The sequence below is a fragment of the Ambystoma mexicanum genome, chromosome 9 (assembly GCF_040938575.1).
Source record: "Ambystoma mexicanum isolate Mex_15411 chromosome 9, UKY_AmexF1_1, whole genome shotgun sequence".
In the NCBI taxonomy this organism is placed as follows: Eukaryota; Metazoa; Chordata; class Amphibia; order Caudata; family Ambystomatidae; genus Ambystoma; species Ambystoma mexicanum.
In genome coordinates this window covers 681,079,442-681,099,263 of record NC_090931.1, presented here as the reverse complement: position 1 = coordinate 681,099,263, position 19,822 = coordinate 681,079,442, and the positions used below count along the sequence as shown (strand labels likewise).

Below are 19,822 nucleotides of genomic sequence, written 5' to 3'. Positions count from 1 at the left end.
AAGCTTCGCTACCTTGATGGCCACAGTGGCCCAGTCTTCCTTCAGGCCCAAACACAGGACTCCTCACTGTGGGTCATGCAGAGCCAACACTCTTGGCCTCCTTGCAGTGGTTATGGGTCACTGCGGACCGTAGGCCCCTTTTTCGCTCAACACCGGGGGTTCACTTTTCACGTCCAACCACCAGTGTCGCCCGTCCCCTGGGAGGGCAGGGGGGGCACCTCCCAGCCTGTGAGCGCTCCTTGGTCTCTAGCAATTTCTCCTAGTCTCCACCTTATGGCCGCAGGGCTGGGAAGCAATGATTAACCGGGAGTGAGGGCCCCTTCTCACGAATACCTCTACCTGCTTGACTTGACCCCGCCACTCCACACCTCTCCAAGGTGCCAACTCGCGATGGAACCCTTCCGCTCTCCATCCTGGGCTCCCTATTTTCCTTCACTTACTTACTCTGTAGCAGGCCATGCAATTCGCGCCTGGGTGACGCCTCTTCACCTCAATCGCTGCATTGTTTCCTTATGCCCCCCTTCGGGGCTGTCACCACAATGTCGCTGTAGCAGGAGGGGGTGCACAGCCTCACCATGCACTTCCTGCTGCCTGAGGGCTTCCCAGAACTTCAGCCCACACAGTGGCCTGTCACCGGCCCCTCTGGCTGTCCCTCTCCCTTGTTGCTCTTCCCAGTGTCAGGCGGAGCAGGGGCCAGGGGGGCTTTCATCCGGGGATACCCCATCCGAATCTTCTCCCGGCCCCCAAGGTACTTATGCCCGTTACGCCGCACTCTGCATCCCGTTCCGACGAGGGCTGATCTGTGTGTCATCCGGGGGGGGGCAGTGCTGATTACTGCGTCTGCTGCTCTGTTCCAGTTTCTCAGCCACTTCCCAACTGCAGTGTCGCTGCACCGAGGTCCTTCCGCTCGCGCCCTTGGCCCGCTTTCCACATTCCCAAACACTTGTGTATAGGTGCGTTACAAATGCCAAATGCCATATCATACCCAGTTGCCACGGGGGGGGAAGGGGCGGAGGTCCGGTCACGGGAGGGAGTGGCAGAGGGGTGGAATTGCATTTTGCAAAATGTCACCTTTTGTGACGGGATGGCAATGAGCCGTAACTAGCACATCCTTCCCCACCCGGTGGCCATGTTGGAATCTGGAATATCCTGAGGCAGGGTGCCACTGTCCCAAATTAACAAGTCCCTTCATGGAATGCAAAACACTCTCCATCAAATTAGGTGTATCAAAGTGTATCAAAGTTAACTGGCGATGCCAGGGATAATATAGTATGGACATGTCTGCCGACAAAGGAAGCATTTGAACTATTTGCTTTGGGGTTTTAAGGCCTATAATAGAATTGTGGATGTTTGTGGGTAAATTAAGTGATCAAGGCTGACTGGGTCTCAGCATAAGGGTAGGCACCTACACTTATTTCTTAGCAGAGAGGACCAAGACTATCTTTCATGAGTGTTACACTTCAAAATAGAGGGAGAGGCTTCAAAGATTAGTAAAGTAGTACAAAAGGGGGGAGAATGAAAGATAATTTACTGAAATACCAGTTGACACACTGTAGAATCATACACAAATCCTTCATTTAATTTTGTTGTTGCTATCCTACATTGCTATTTAATTTGCTAAAATCAGGACAGTAGGTTAGGACGCTTAATTTAAGAATTACCAGCCATCTAGATTCGATTTTTAGTCCTTTTATACTCTTTGCATTTTTTGCATTTTTTATTGAAATACATTATTCTTAGCCTTATTTTATTGCAATCCCTCTATTTTTAACAAATGTAAATGTGTGTGTTCAGATGCTTTTCGTGCCTTATAAAACTATTAGTGTTCTCCCGATCCTTTGCACCAAGAACAGTTCCTGCACATTTGTAGTCCTTGCGCTCATTTAAATTATCAGGCGCATCAGGACTAGCAAGTCTGTGCAAATCTGCGTAGGACATTTGATTCCTAGGACTCCGGATATCTGTGAGCGAGCAAACCTTTATTTTGCTACCTGCCCTTCTTCATGGACTTCCAAGACCTGCTTGCATCACAAAAGCAGGCGCAGAAAACTTATTGAAACGTACAGCCTTATGTATGTTAATGATATGACAAACCACATAGGGACACTGCAAGCACCTCACTTGGGATTAGTAAGCACACAGTGTAAACCCCAAGTTAGCACTACGTTGAAAAAGAGCAGCCTAGAACCCGACACTACAGTTCAAACAATTTATAGCTTGGGTGCACTTGAGAATGACACTCTTGCAAGATTCAGTCCCAATATCCCTCTGGTTAATTTTTCTGCCGCCCCCCCCCCCCCCAAAACTGCTTGAACCACTTGCTCACCTAGTTCCAACCTACACCTAAATGGAAATATAAAAAAGTGAATAAGAGGAGGATGCCACATCCTCAATAACCCACACTCTCTGGAGAATCACGCTGTGAACATCTGCGATTATATTCAAGAACAGCACATTGATATAATGTGTGTTACTGAAACATGGTTGAAGGACTCCGGCGGCCCCAACACTGAACTAGCCACCCCAGAAGGCTACAAATTATTTGGCCAAAAAAAGAGAAACTAACAAAAGTGGACAAAACTTTACTGCACAATTTCAGGGATATTTGGAAAAAACGAACTGTTTACATCCTAGAAAGTCAGGCTTTAGGCTAAATCATGGACTTACAGATTAATATGCTGAACATGGTGGATCAAAGCAAGTCAGGGCTGCTGATGTGATTAAATTTACAAACAAACAAAGGGGGAGGAGGTTGCCATCCTAGCAAGACAGGAACTCTTCCTTTTTCAGGCTCAAGTTAAATGTGAAGGATGTGAAATAATGCTTCTCAAAACAACCCGTAGCCCCAATCACTGTGTTAACCTCATCTTGTTATATGGCCCTCCCCAGGATTCCCCTACCTTTCTGGAGTAAATTGTTAATATCCTTCCCCCATTAAGTATACCAAATGCTGCTACTATGATTCTTGTTTTTAATAGATGGCTGGATAATGATTTAGACGTTGAGGGAAAACTACTTAAACAAGCATTCCCGACTCTTGGCTTTACGATTCATAATAGTGAACCAACCCATAGTAAGGGTAATATTCTGGACTGGGTGGTATCCAAAGTAATGCAAATCGGTACCTTGACAACTAAGCCATGTATCTGGTCAGACCACCACTCAGTGAATTTCTCCCAATGCTGTGCAATGGGCCTATTCAGAAAAAGAATGAGTTAAGACAAGTCAACAGCAGAAATTATAACAAAATCTGTGTTGAAGATCTTGTAACCTGCATGGCCAAGGTCATGGGTTCTACTTCAGACACTGATTCTCCTTGTGCAGTCGCAGCTAATTATGACTCAACTCTACGGGACTTAATAGAGCAAGTAACCCACATGAAATTGAAAATGGTGAGAGAACACATTAATAACCAAAATTGGTACATCACTGCTCTAATCAGTAGGAGGCTGGAGAAAAGGAAGGCTGAATGCGCTTGGGAACAAGATAAATCAGTGGAAAACAAGGTTATTTGCAAAGCTCTGGAGAAACTTTTAAAAGCGAAATACAAGAGGAAAAGAAGAGTTTCTTTAACACTCAAATCGAAAATCAGAAAATACAAAACTGTTGGATATTTTGGAGGAAATGAAAAAAGCCCCAAGCACAACTGAGCTCATTCGTCCAACTAAAGCCAATTGCATCAATGTCCAAAAGGCCTTTGCGGATAAAATTAAATTGTCCCATCTGAAAATCGCAGATGAAAGGACTCTATACGGAATTCCGGACGTGCTAATAAACACCCACAAATCAACAGGTAACAGAAACTAGAACTCCATTTTACACACATCTCTGTGGATACTATGATGTCCACACTCAGGAAGATGCGCCTTACAGCACGTGTATGTGATACCGTTCCTGCTAAAATCATTCTCAACAATGTTGAGCTATTTAGTCCATTCTTTACCCGCTTTGTCAACGCCACCTTCTCTCATGGGACAGTCACCGATTATATGAAAAAATGTGGTTGTTACTCCTCTAATAACAAAATCACAGTCAAGACCCCAAGGAATATGGAAATTTGAGACCAATAAATAGTGTCCCTTTTTTATTAAAGATAGTGGGCAAAACTTTACTGCACAATTTCAGGGATATTTGGAAAAAACAAACTGTTTACATCCAAGAAAGTCAGGCTTTAGGCTAAATCATGGACTTACAGATTAATATGCTGAACATAGTGGATCAAAGCAAGTCAGGGCTGCTGATGTGATTAAATTTACCTGCAGCCTTTGACTTGGTGGACCACGAGACTTCTTGCCATCATCTCTGACTCAGGACAGTGTTCAGAAGACACTATCTCATGGATCACCTACATCGCCTGTCTGTTTCCATTTCCTTCCCACTCTTCCCCCTGGCTGCCTTATCTATGTCTTAGCTCGTACACTATCTGAAATGTCGCCAGACCGAGTACGATAGTTAATTTCACATTCGTATTGTTCATGGCCTGTAAGAATGTAATTGTATGTTCCCTCCCTTGCCTTGAAGTGCTTTGAAACACATTGTGTGTATAGGCGCTATATAAATGAACTATCATATCATATATCAAATCCTTCCTGAGGTAGAGGAAATCTAAAATTATTTGGGGGGAAATCTACTTCAGAGGCAGAAGTTATCATATGTGGTGTGCCCCAAGGTGCATGCATTTCACCTGCTCTCTTTAACCTTTATATCCGCTCTCTATGTGACCTACCTGAAGAGCTAGGGACACAGTTTACCAACTACGCAGACGACAACTCATTATAGAGTTCAGTGGAGACTATACAAAGTATAAAGAGAAAATCACAAATATCTATGGGGCAATCCAATCTTGGATGTCTACAAACTGGCGTTGCCTTAGGAGCTCTAAAACCGAGCTGCCTATCTTTGTTTCACAACAAGCAAGAGCCAAATTAAAACACAGTATGCAGGCTTCCTCATCGATGGTCACCATGTTAAGTTATAAGAAAAAGTCAAAACCTTTGGTTTTGTTTCTGACTTCAACCTCGGAACTGATGCCCGAGTGGATATCTTGATTAAGAGAACTCAGTACCATCTAAGGCTGCTAAGGTTAGTCAGGGCATATGTTTCTAATACAAATTAGAGACTCTGGTAAGGGCAATTATAATTTCCCAGATCGATTACTGTAGTGCACTGTTGAGTGGAGCTAGCCAAAACTATTTGAAAACTCCAAATTCTACAGAATGACACCAGTTTGAATTATAAAAAAACATTCCTAAAAAAACCCACATATCTACCCATAGAAGGGAATTGCACTGGTTTCCAGTGGCAGCCGAGGATTGTTTGAAGATTATTACAATGATCCACAAATGTTTGTATGGGTCAGCTCCATCATACGTATGAGAATGTTTTCTTCATCATCAAATTAACCCAGTCCACAAGATTGAGTAACACCATGTATCTGAATTGCCCATGACACAGGTGTGCTAGAGGGAACAGCCGCTCCTTTCTTATTCAAGCATCCTTGGCATGGAACAAATTACTTGTGTCTATGCGGAAGGAAGGAAATCTGACAACATTTCGGAAACGTCTGAAGTCACTACTGTTTAACTGATTACTGCTGAGCTGATTTTACCCTCTTTGGTTGTCTTGTCTTATGTGCACCCTGATGCCTGCAGGTTACTGCGCGTTATAAACATAAAAATAAGGAACTGTTTTCAACAATCTTATGTAAAACATTTTTTTAAAGAAACTAGCAAGGGAAATGGACAACAGAGAAATAACTACTTGGACACAAGCCAACCAACTGAAACTGAAGCAAACATTTGGGATAGCAGCTCAGTATGCCCAGAAAAAGCTCAGCAAACTAATACTAGGACCTCGGAAAAGACTGACATGTCTGTCAATTGAAAGGAGCTTGTTCTAACCGAGTAGAATCCTACCACCCACATTGTGACGCAGGGTTTGAAATTACTGCGACCTACTTAGATCCTGCCTGTAGCTTATAGGGGCCTGGTTTGCTTGCCACCAAAAGCTACCTGGGGCTACTTTTGAATCCCTAGACCAACTAGTGACATACATAGCAACATAAATGACTAACTGTCGGTTTGGATATGTGTATAAGGGATCATAAGGACACATCTAGAAGACTTTTAAAGCTTTATGGGTCATCTACAATGGCAAAAGGTTGGATTTGCGGCCCATTAATTTCTATCACCTTGTTCTACAAAAGTTGTTCCTTGCGACTTAAGAAGCCAGCTACGTAGGCGCTGCTGTTAGCTCCTATTCATAAGAGCTTCATTTCAATCCCTTTGAAAGCATCTATGACATATGCAAGAGGGCAGGTAAACAGAGCGGAAAGGCAGACAAATCTTAACACCATAGCTAATGTCTTTCTTGGAAGGCCCTTAATAGAGGACCTAAAGGCAATCCTGAACTTGTGCAAATATAGAACCAGGGTACATTTTCTGATCATCCCTTCACCCTGCAAGCACCCAACTGGATCACCCAGCAGGGAGGGAAATAACTGCAACCCAACTGATATGGACTGCGGTTTGGCCCAGAATATTTATATTCTGGTACATGTGCACCATGTGCGACACACTGTCAGTACCTTACGATAGGCACTCCAATATCATGAAGGATCTTATGATCATCCAGTGTGTATAATGAAGACGCAGAGATGGCAGTGCTGTCTGAAAGTAATACTTGTGCTGTAGATGGACCTTTGAAAAATGGGATAGGGAAGGTCAGCAGTTTCCATGGGTGTATTCACCACCTGCTGATTCCTCCTAGGACTTTAGAGCATGTAAAGTCCTTGAGGCCCCAAAGCAAAAGATCTATTTTTTCAGGTTCTAGGCGAATATGAGGACCAAAGGCAAACAAAGTTTCGGCATGCTCAAACTGAAAGCCACCTGTTCAACCCTGGAGTTTTTGACCGATAGCTGCTCTAAAACACTAGCAGAGTAATAAAAGGCAAACTTGCTTAACGTTTTCTGAATTTCTCTTCTGTAAAGGCTGCTTCCATATCAAGAGAAACAGTCAGTACAAACAGAGGAACCCTGGAATCTGGCAGAATACCCCTTCAAGGCAACCCACAGTCAAAGGACTATCATTAAAGGAGGTAGAAAAGGCTGGTTGGTATCGAAAGGAGGTAGAAAAGGCTGGTTGGTATCAAATTAGTCAAAGGATGAGACTACCTGAGACACTACGATTTCTTTGCCTCTCTATATTTGGCAAAAGAGATAAAGGCCAAGAAGGCTACTGCAATACACCAAAACATGAGGGTAAGATCCAACCGGTAAGAATGGAGTGAGGAATTTGGCTACAAAAGGTAAAGTGCCTACCACATGCTAGAGCGAACCAGGATAATGAGAAGACATTCCTCATTCCACTGGATTGATGTGTTGCCCCCATTACTGTGTTAAATTATACATTATGTGTGCATAAGGTATGTCCTTCACATCAGAAACACTATTCAACACCCAACAATTTATGTTCTACCTAAAAGCAGGCATTTTAATGGTCCTCAAGTCACCTTTCTCATTATAAATATAACAGATTCTATCAAGAAGGGTCAATCTGGACAAAATCAAGGCATTTCAGAGAAACGCAACTTCTGCTAGTGCCACCGATACATGGTCATCGAAAAATAGTAACCCCGCCTCCCCAAATGGCAAACAGAACCACTGGTGAAAAGGTAGGACTGGGGAAAAAGACACAAAAGCAACAAAAAGGGTATTTGCTTAGGAGCCAGAAGTCATACCTGAATACACATTTGTCATGGGATGGCGAACAGCCTGGAGGAAGGAGAATGATTGGAGGTGGAGGAGGAAAGGTTCATGACATGGATAAATCACAGTATTAAGAACCCTCTAAATAATGGCTGGGACATGTTCCTCATTGAAAGCAGACAATACAGAAAAGGAAACCTATCCCCAAAAGGCAAGGAATGTTAGGCAATCTGGAAAGTTACAAGGGCAAGAAAGCAATATGCGAGAGCTAGAGCTTGAATGAGAGAGCGAGAGAGAGAGAGCAGGAGAGAGAACAGGAGAGCGAGCGAGCGAGCGAAAGCTACACTGCCCTGGAGGGCCTACAAACATGTGACCAAACGAATTCTTGAATATTTGCAAGATTCTCAATAATAAGGTTGGATCACCAAGAAGAGTTTTGAACACTTCAATCAAGCAATAGATAACATGGGTTTGAGAAACATATGGAGTAAGGAATTTGAAGCCATCAACCACAGAAAAGTAGGTATAAGTCTGAGTCAAGGAAGGGAGTACTGGGCTGGGGAACAAACAATTACAGCCATAAGGATCTGACCCCATCTCAATATATTGTCTATTATTTTGTTAAGTCTCTTCCAGCAAGGCAAAGAATATATCTGAATGGTAACTGGACCAGTGCTACACAAAGTTAATTTTAGGCATGTGCATAGGGCAATAGCAGGAGAGGGGCACAAACGGCCAACAGTGTTGCCAAAAAAAATCATCAAATCCTACTGAAGTGAACAAGATAGAGGAGGATAAATATTTGCACCAGCCCTGTATGCAGGTTGAGAATAAAGAATCTTGCGATTCTACGAACATAGTGCTCTTAGTAGAAGAGAACAGTGTTAACGGAATATCAGAGCCAAAACCATTGGAATTCCTCTTCCTATGGCAATGGGCCAGACAATCCAACAAAATATTTTTTAACATCAAGACAAGGAAATCTATTAATAGTTTACATAAATAAACCCTTCTTATGTCGATGTAACTGTCGAGGCACTTTGAGTCCAGATTTCACACCAACAAGGTTGATCCTATTCATAGGTACAGCACAGTGGATTCACATATCCTTGTAGGCAAGAATTGAATTGCATGCAGGGCAAATCTTCTGGAACAATGTCCTGAAGCATGTTTTTCTGGAAATAAAAGTACTAAATGTTTAAGCATACAAACCCAACTACAGCATACACAGATGACAAATAAAGAAAAAAGCAGCAAATGCTGTCTTTCTGAAATCAAGGCAGCGATAAGACATTGATAGGGATGTATTTGGTGAGCAGGGACAGTATGTGCTTATCTGAAAACGATAGTGTCCTTCCCTGTATAATTACAAGATAGCATCCATTTGTGTGTGCTGATATTGAAGAATTAACCTGAAACCTAGACCACAAATCCGGTACGTGAATGATAATCAAAAATGCTTTCTTTTTACAGTAGAGTTATAGAGATTTGTACTGGTTTATGTACCTTCCTATTCTAAGTTAAACTACAGCCACTTTGTATGCATGGCATGCTAAAGTCATGGTATTATGCAGAAAAAAAAACCAAGGGTTGCAGATTTATGGTGGCTCTTTCAAAGCAAGCATGCACCACATGTTACCTCATTACAATTCTTGAATTATCTGCATGTACAATATGTGGCATTCAAGATGTAAAAAAAAACAAACACTGTAAATTGCAAAATTGTGCCAATATTAGAACTCCACACTTTGGTCTCACTGCAATATTTTTTTTTTTTTAACACAAGGAGCATAATGCTTGAACTCTAGAAACAATATGAGGAGGATGGAACTCTTTCTATATATTACAAACAGTATAGCTACCAAATACTAATTGTAACAAGCTCTGGCCATGAATAGAAAAAAATCTCTAATAGAAAATTTATTAAACTCTGCTTTAAACCACATTATAATGTTACTCGCTATACCTGCCGTATCATGCACTGATCTAGCACTCTCATTCTGTGCTTGTTCTGCAAGTCTTTCTATCTGGTTAGGAGCAGTTTTGTCAGGTATACGTTTGCTAATGCCACCCCCAGATGCTGCTAACATCTGCGTGACTAGAAAAACAATATCTTCGCAGAGGGATTTAAATGCAAAACCAGACAATAATAAAAAAGGAAACCAATAAATGGAAATTGGTAAACTGCACCAATACTATAAACAGGCATTTTTTTTAATTCTACAATGATCACTTCCAGTATATTTTTAGTCCTAATAATATTATACGTATCTTACTCGAGCAAAGCACATTATAAAAAACCATAGAAATTTTCTAAAATGATATCATTCCAATATGGTCAGTCTGGTACACACCTATTGTACTCGTTCAAAATAACCCTATAAAGAAGGGGGGAGGGGCAAGACCATTGAGGTGGACAGCTATCTTTTTAAGAGCATTTTGGGAAAATATAAATAGCAAAGGTCTCTATATTTGCCAAATAGGTGTATGTTTGAACTAAAAAACCCAAAACATAACATGCTTTTAACATAAAAAACTATGTATACAGATTTGGATTACTACTATACTGAAAAACGCAGGTAGACCCTACGCTCTGGACCAGGGTATTATCACACCAGACTCTGGACCAGGGTATTATCATACCAGAGGAAACTGAAAAAGCATCCAGAGGACACTATTCAAATATTATGTATCCAAATTAGTTATTTCACTTGATACGAAATTTACAAAAATGAGTCAATCATGTATAAATCAACACTCTAAAATACATTTAAGTTGCAGGAAGAACAGAATTTTAAAAACATTGCAGATAACAGACGAGGACGTACTTTTCACAAGTGCCACTTCAGATTATTATAATCCTCTCATGCTGTAGACTGACAAGATTATTGGTAGCGGCACTACCAAGTGGGAGTGCACAATGATTTCTCCCTACTTGAGACCTGTGTTAGTACCACAGACAGTCCACTGCAGACAGATCCCGTCGTGTCCACAAAATTAGAGGCTGACTATTCGGCATAATATTTAGGATTCCCTGATGAAGACGTTGATTCAATAATTCCAATATGTCGAAACCGGTCGGAAACCAAAGATTGTTGGAGACAAAATCAAATGAATTTTGTAAAAATTATTAACCAGATTCACTCCAATATTTGATTACATGTTCTTAAATTACTGCAATATTATGAAATTCGTATCAAAATTCTTTCATGTTGTCACCTGAATGCCCTTTTTACATATAGATTAAACCTTTGTGTAGGCATTTTTGTATGCGTATGTCCATATGAGAATGTATGTTGATGAATGATTGAATTGCTCACTGCAGAAATGAGTGTGGTTATCTGCAATGCTTTTAAAATGCTGTTCTTCCTGCAACTTAAATGTGTTTTAGTGTTGATTTATACATGACTGACTCATTTTTGTAAATATTGTATCAAGTGGAATAAATCATTTTGATACATAATATTTTAATAGAGTCCTCCGGATGCTTTTTCAGTTTCCTCTACAGATTTGGATAGCCTTAGTATTTCAATGTGAGGATAGACTGGTTGTTACATTAGGCACTCCATTGACACCTGTAGGCCATCCAAACAGACAGTTTCCTTTATTTGTGCAGAAATTGTAGACAGGTCGCAGGCTAAAGATGGCTATGCACAAACTTCGTTCTCAACCCACAGACCTCTTAAGACAATTATATGCATGTCTCTCTCTACATATAAAACTTGAACAATGAAATAATTGCTGGGTAACTTTTCAACATACTCACCCAATAGTTCCTTTGCCAGACATGGGTGGGCTGGGAGGTTTCTGTGTAGGAGGTGTGGTACGGGGAAGCCCACCTATTTTCATACTCTGTGTACTGACCTATTCAAAAATAAGATGGAAAAGGGAGGAAAGAGGCAAAAACAACACTTATAAGATTAGGCTTCTGTACAAATAACCCATAAAGAGAAACACACTGTATACCTTTGGAAATCCATTATATTGGACTAACGAAGGTTGTTCAGAGAGAAATCGATATAAATAGAAAATACTGTGATAAAGACCATGCACATGATATACAGATTCTGATCCTTCACTAAAGTCAGGAGCTGTTTAAAACAACATAAAAGAGCACATATAGTATTGTAGATCTGTGTGCTGACACACAATTCTTTATAACATTCATACGCAGAACATCTAAGCAAAATGTTCTTTTACAAACGTTTAACAAAGTTGGGGCATGACATCTGTAAATTCTTTTTACATTTTATGGGCATACTTCATTTGAGAGCATCTTGTATGCAGGCGATAGTCTGAACTTCAATTCACTTATTTACTTTGAAGCGTAAGTTACTGTTCTTTGACTTTGAATGTATACTAGCACTTCCTAAGAGAAGGTTCACACCAGCATTTAAATAATAGAGAAGTCTAGATGGGCAGCACATTACTGTACACAGGGACGTCATTCGGGGGTCGCCAGAGGTCGCAAGAGCGACCTCTGCTGATTGGCTGGCGACCTCTGTCATTGCGACCTCTGCATTTCCGCCAATCAGAGAATGCAGGGGGCGTGGCCACAGCTATCATGCACGGTGCCGCGTGTGCCTGGGTTGCTCCATTTTATGTTTTGTCCACTCTCCCCCTCACAGCAGCATGTGTGGTTCACTGGTTCTCCTGTCCTCGTGGCTTACAACACGGTAAAGTGAGTGAGCAGGTCGGGGGTGAGTGTGTCCAGTTCTGCGTGGGGGTTGCAGGTAGGTCCTCCTCATTGTGTGTGCTGGTTACAGGCCACTACGGCTGCGGCCTGGAAGGGCCGTGGCACCGGCTGACATCAGCTGACATCAGGCACGTGAAGGGACTGGAGAAAGCCATCCGCACCTGCAGTGTTTTTTTTTTATAGCATGAGTTGTTTTTTGTTATCCTGTCGGACTGGACATGTAAGCGAAGGAGGCTCAGCTTCTATGGCTAGACCCTCGAAGGATCTTTGTCCCATGAGGTGGGGTGCGCACAGGGTTGGGTAAGTGGAGATAAACACCCTTCCTTACACAATCGCAGATGATGGCTTGTACATCACTCCCCTTCCGAAACATATGGGTTTCGCTGGCCGAAGTGCGACAGCAGCCTAAACTGAGCGTGTACGTTCCACTTTCAGCTCCCCAGTGACGACTTGTGTGATTTTATGCCCCCCACTCTGTATCCCGACCTCTTTTGTTAATATTCAGTCACTAATACGCCAGTGTTTTTGCTTCGCTCAACATTCTCGTCAAAGCTTCTGTCTGGAAAGGTAAACGCCATTTAAAAGGTTAATAACAAAAGAGTTGCTTCAATTGTAAATGGGGAAGGGCACGTTTGAAACGAGAGCTCAACTCTTTACAACTAGGTGTGTGACGGAGAATCTCTCAAGTGCATGTAAGGAATGCCATTTTCCAAGGTGAGCACTATTACTGCATTTACGTTCATCATGGCAGAAATATTTGCCTTGCCCAAGGGTTCGTAAAGTAATGCAGATGGGTACGTATGGGGACGGGATAAGCATTAGGTTTCCAGCGCTCCCTTCTTCATTAGCATATCGCACAGAAGTCCACAACAAAGGCTATCTCAAATTTAAGAAAGCCCCAAAAACGTCACTGATGAATACGACCATCCCTTAATTGGCGGACAGTTTCCCATCGACCCCTCATCAGATAATTCATGGCACTTCATGTCTGTACTTCCTTCCTCTTGTAATGTTGCTGGTAACTGAGACACAGTGGTGTAACTAGACTAACATTTCAGAGGGGGCAAACCTTTCAAATGTTGGGAGACGGGCTACCTTCGAAGACTGTGGGGAAGGGGCACACTTGTGTGAGTGCATCTAACTTCTTTACACATCCTAATGAGGCTATTCCAATGGTGCAATGACCATTGGGCGTTATCGTGATGGAGGTTGGTATTTGCATGTCAGGGGAGTGATTGGAAAGGTAGTGGGTGACAGGAGACAACTCATTCTCATAGCAGTTCTTAAGTGTATGGTTTCAGACGTGAAGGAGAGTTGCGGCCCGAGGTCCCCTTGATATCCCTGTGGTCTCCCTGGTTACCCCTAAAAAAAATGTTGACATTTTTTTTCTTTTTTAAATGGAAGCTCCTGGGCTGTGGCCTGCACCACGTGGCTTTGTTTCTGGAGTGGCTGGCTTTCTTGTTCAGGCCTCTTCAAAAACAGGGGGTTCCACAAGTGCAGCGACCCTAAATAAGAAAGAATAGGAATAACAAATTGTCTTTCTGGAATTCTATACAATAATTGCTAGACTCATTAAAGGTTTATTTTAGGCACACTTCAGGGGGTGTCACTGATTTTAGTTTGTTCTTAAATACCTCAAATTCACAATGCAGACAAAAACTATATGTATTTTGCTTTTTGTAAGTTGCAGTTATAGCATGTTTTTTTTCTGCTGTTGTCTCTGTTACAATCATCACAAGACATTCCATCTCGGTGTCCTCTGTAACTTGATAAAATCCTTGTGTCTAAAAGCTTGAGTACAGTGTAGAAATGTTTGACCATATCACATTAAGTGGCCCTTGATTTAATTCTGCCACAATGAATGCTTTGTTGTAATGTGGCTATCTTTCCTATCTCCATGGCATGTTGTTCAGGATGTCTGTTTGCATGTATGAGGTAGCGAGTGCCCCGAGTACGGGATGCTGTGTGAGTGTGCTGCTTTCCCTGCACTACTTTAAATTCTTTAATACACAGTTATGAACCCTCCCAATGTATGTATTTGCCAACCTCTCAAGCCTGAAAAGTAGATGCACGCCGGCTTGACATGTGGCCAACTTTGTATCACACCTGCATATGAACTGGCCTGCTGTTAAATCTGTTACCAGTTTATTGGTATACACTACAGAGTGTAATTTGCTTTGACTGAGAATATTCAGGCATGTAATTTCTCATTTTACTATAACTGGTAAGATAGCTATAACTGGTAAAATAGCTTTAACTGGTAAGATAGCTATAGCTGGTAAGATAGCTATAGCTAGTAAGATTGTGTGTGTGCGTGCGAGTGTGCGCGTGTGCGCGCGTGCGTGTGTGTGTGTTCTGCATGTTGCAGGTTTGAATCCCGGCAAGGCCAACTCAATCTTCATCCTTCTGAGGTCTATAAATGAGTACCAACACGTTGGGGTATATTGTATGTATATTTGTTCTATATAAAGCACTTAAGCGTAAGTGCTATAAAATAACATCATCATTTGGCCTTGGACGTCTGCTTGCCCTCACAGTAATTTGGTAATAATATTAACGATACATATGGTGATTCATTCTTGAAACATTACAGTGATATAGTAACCATATGTATCGTAGTGTACTTGGGAACAATGCTATGTGAAGCCACTCCCTGTTTTGTCAAGGTGCGAATGGTTGTGTTCCATCGCTTCCCGTGATGTCACTTTGGGGGTGGGGTCAAATGACATCACTTCCTGTGTTGTCATCAGAGGTCTAGGGTGATGTGATGTCACTTCCGCTACCCCTGGCATTTTGGTGAAATGACGTCCCTGACTGTACAGAACAGAAAATTGAACTAATGTATATAATTCAAACACAAACATACTACATTACTGCATACATAACTCATACATACACCTTTCCAATATGTCATACATTAAATTCATAATGACTTTGGTTGTATGCTTTACTGGAAAGTAACAGCCAGTGTTTTAAACTGGGGTGGTGGCCGTTAATACCTGGTACAGGTCACAAAACTCATGATCACGGCATTAGAATCCTAGCACGAAGTCCAGGGAACTAATGGCCTTGATTTGTGAGAAAAGTGTGCCATTCAGAGAAGACGATCAATGTTCTTTCTCAAAAGAAAACGACTGAAGAAAGGTGGTGGAGCCGGTCTGGCATTTTAATTGAGACCATCCAGAGACAAATGTGGTGGAGGAGCAGGGAACGGTAAATGTGGCCATTGTAGGAGGGGACAGTGGAAGCGGTTGGAGTGGGCAGAGTAGCCAACCATGCTGTGTGTAATGCGACTATGTGCCAATAAGGTAATGCCCGTTATCTGCGAAAATATTGCAGATTGCCCAATTAGTTGGTCACTGAAGTGGAGTTCTAATAGGTCTAATTTATATATTTTTGTCGGCCTCCCACAGACCTAGCGGTTCTCTGTATGTGTACTTGTCTTTAATTGATGCATAACTCATTAAGAAAAACTGGAGTAGAAACAGAACACCAAAACTGCACAAATGACTTCGGAGGAGAACATTGGGAAACCTGCGACAGATAAACTTAGGTGTCCGGACATTTCATCGAAAAAAATTTGTCGACAGGACATTTGGTCGACGTAATTTTGGTCGAATTTTTTCTTTTATTTATATATATATATTTTTAAGGTTGTAGTTTAGGGAAAAAAAGGGGGTGAGGGGGGACCCCCCTCAAAAAAAAGGGGTAAAAATAAAAAAAATAAAAAATTCGACCCTTTGGTTTTCGACCAAATTGGTTCGACCATTTGTCCAGTCGACCAATTTTTTTCGATCAAATGTCTGGTAACCATATACTTAATGTAGTCCTTGAACAAACAGAAAAAACAAATACCCCAACTTTGAAACCGACTAGGAAAAAAAGTCATCAAATTAAACTCTAACGTAGAATCTGTATATTTTCACCAGAGACTCATAAAAACAGTAAATGTAACTAACTTTAGTTTCAGAAAAAAAACAAAAACACTTCCCAAAAGGGAGAATATCATTTCCCCTCCTTCCCTTTTGAAATCTGCTGTGCAAAAGCAGTGATTTCAGAATATTGGACTCTCGGCTTGTTCATTACGGAGAAACACAGATTTATTTTATTTTCAGGGTTTTGAAAATCACTACAAATGCTGCTAGTAGCACCTTTAGAGTGTTTTGCAAAGAGGGTTTACAATGGAATTCTGCAAACACATGGGCAGCAGGTGAATGGTTTCAGAAAATATGCTTCTGCTTCTTTAAAGTACAAACCTAGTTGGTTGATGATCGTGATTGATAATGGATAGTCAATCATAACAGTAAGTGATGAGCCAACTGGCCTTATTATTTCTGAATATACCCTGAATAGAGGTGGTGCTGATATGGTGGGCTTCCATAATGGGGGCAGGTAAAGTAATGCACATATTGAAGAGTCAACCAAAAGGAGGATTCATGTAGAGCCCCACTTTTGATGTGGTGGATCCAGATAAGAAAAGTCCAAGTTTGATTTGGAGAAAACGGTTGCTCCAGAAAGAGACAAACAAGGATAGGATGGGCCATTCCATTTCCGACAAGTGATGACAAGTTGGTCGATCAGCAGCTATTGAGGGTGATCTTTTCAAACGAGCATGCAGACTTTGCCTTGGCCACATGCATGAATTTACTCTAGAAAATAGTTCCTTTTAATAATCTCCTTCAACATTACCAACTTTGGAAACCTTCAGGCTGATGGCAAGAAGACCAGAAACTATATATTACAGCTTTCAATTTACAATGCAAGTGGATTACATTTATGTGTCTTTTCAGTGCCGCTACCCTGCCCCCCACGACCCCCCTTTCCTTTAGGAGGCCAGCCGTGCCCTGCCTTCAGTATTCTTATTTAGTTAGCCTGTAAGGGCCGTATCTTTATGCCCACCCAGAGCTGAGCCAGGGATAGAAGGTACAGGATATGTAAATGAGCATATGGACTAAAGGTGCAGGAAGCAAGGTCTTGTAATGGAACCCTGGTGTACTACCATCCCATCCAGGGTTCTACATTCTTTATCAGTTGTTGTGCGGGCGGCTGAGGTCTGTTTGCAGCAATAAACACATGGTTCCTTACCATGTCCTGCGTGGACATCCTCACTTCACTGACAACGAGGTGGCGTACCGAGGAAACTGACCTCCATTAGAACTGTACACATGCATTTTCTGTAATTGTCACACCTTTCGTGCCCCCCCCAGCCACATGACAGGCGCTCGTTCCATCTCCCATTACAGCCGAGGATGTGTTCGTCTCTTTGCTGTCATCGGACCCCAACAAAGGCAAGTCCCTTTCCCATTCAACTTAAAGGGAGGCACGGAGGAGCATCAGCCCTAAAGTGAGCCGCGAGCGCAGCTTGACTCCACATGCTCAGTGCAGACAGTGTGGTCCGAGGAAAGGATCCTGCAACGTCATTTGCGTGGCGGCCATCTTAGGTCACATAGCAACCCGACTCACAGATCCCCCGCACCAGGACTATCAAAAGGGAATATCCGGCTACGCCACCCTTGCAAACAAGGGATTACAGTGCAACCGAGGAGAAGAAGGCTAGCAGCGCCAGCCCTGCAATTAAAATGAGCAAGTAACCAAGCGCAACTCCCCAAAGTACTTTCAGGTTGTGCAAGGAACAATAGAACTGGGGTGTTGCAACATCTCTCCATTTAGCATATATTATGAGAGGTCTGGGCGAGGCATTACCATGCAACAAATCAGTGCCAGGCCGCCATCTGTATTTCTGGCAAACCCAGGCAAACCCCCAGTATTATGGGACCTCTGGATTGACGCCTTTAAAGTGTACCAGAGGGTAGCTGGTGTTACTAAGTACGCTGATGATGAAAAGGAAGCTGCACTCTTGAACTGTTTGGGAACTCGGGGCCTCAGAGTATTTAGATATTTGCCTGGTGAAATGTACGTATCCCTGGTTGAGGGAAGGAGAGACAATAGTGAGTATGTATGAGACTGCATTGAGAAAGTTGGAAGGGCGTTTTGGTAAAAGGCCTAATGTGATATTGGAGAGGTACCATTTCTTTTCAACGGCTTAAGGTGACAGTGAGTCAATTGACTCGTATGTCACAGCATTATGCACTCTCATCTCGACCCGCAAGTTCACTGGCGTACTAGAAGAGTACATAAGGGACCAGGTGATGATGAATAACAAGTAATGCCAATGTAAGGGAAAGACTATGGATTGACAAGGACCCTGCTCTACACCAGGTAATTGAAATTGCCAGAGCCATTGAAGAAACTTAAGTCAGTGTGCAGGCAGCAACAGAAAAAAACCACAACAACTAGACTGGTTAAGGCGAGCATATGCAAGCCGTCATACCAAGGAGAAACAGCGGAGAGACAAAGGGGAGAGTTGACATAGGAGAGAATCACTCGAACAAGAGTAATCTAGGACCGTGAGGTCCTGTGGGCAGACAATCTTGCAGCTGATTTTCATGGACGGGCCACTCCACTGAAGCCAAGGAGTGTCCCGCCTGGAATGTGGAGTGTAGGGGATGCAATTCCAGAGGATATTTCGCCAGGATGTCCAGAACAAACGGTGAAGAAAGAAAAACTGAGAATGGTGGAAGCTGATAGAGGTGTGGCTGGACTGGTAGGGTACGTAAGTGAAGGAGCACACGAAGGAGTGTTATTGCATGTGGGAAGTGCAGCTAAGAAAGGGTCATGGGATGTACTCACTATAAATGGTGTACAAATTGAAATGTTAGTCGATTCTGGGTCCCCATACACCAGGATATCTACGGAATTATACACAAAATGTTATGGAAAGGCATTAGCTACACTTGAACCTGCTGCCATCAGCCCCTGTGCGTATGGACAAGTACCCACGAAGGTTCTAGGATATGAATGGGCACAAATAGAATTCAAGGGCGGCGCTACTGAAGGGAAGCTATACATAGCACACATGGGTGATTGTGTCCTAGGTAGGGATGAGCAAGCTGCCCTAGAATTAGAAATGCAACCAGACAAAGCAATTCCTGTTCTGTGTGTGGAGTAGGGAGAACAAATGCGGACAGAAGGAGGTATGACAGATGAATATTTGAAGAATACACTTCTGACCGTTTTTTCTGATAAGTTGGGTGCTTTTTTCCCATAAAATAGTGTTGCGAGGGGCATTGCCCAAGGCCCACAAGGTCAGGAGGGTACCAGTGTTAGCCAGAGAAGGACTAAAGAACGAACTAGCTAAACTCATTGAGGCAGGAATAATAGAGGCGATCGAGTCCTTCGAGTGGTTGTCACCAGTAGTTTTAACACGCAAGGCAGATGGTGGTCTCAGGATATGCATCGACCATACAGAACTAAGTGCCAATATATGGGTGGACCACCATACTTTGCTCAACATCAATGAGCATTTAGTAACTGTGGGACAGGCAGCGTGGTTTTCCACGTTTTACTTGTCTTCCGCTTA

At 42.4% G+C, this 19,822-nt stretch overlaps 1 protein-coding gene across 15 annotated transcripts in view; it reads right to left on the bottom strand.

Moving 5' to 3' along the window:
• ABI2 (abl interactor 2) overlaps window positions 1–19,822 on the bottom strand; it is a 1,586,546-nt gene that overhangs the window by 572,209 nt on the left and 994,515 nt on the right. For all 15 annotated transcript variants that reach the window (XM_069615537.1, XM_069615533.1, XM_069615538.1 and 12 more), the window contains one exon: window positions 11,473–11,570. In XM_069615537.1, coding sequence (XP_069471638.1) covers window positions 11,473–11,570 — 98 coding nt within the window. The remainder of the gene's footprint in view (window positions 1–11,472; window positions 11,571–19,822) is intronic.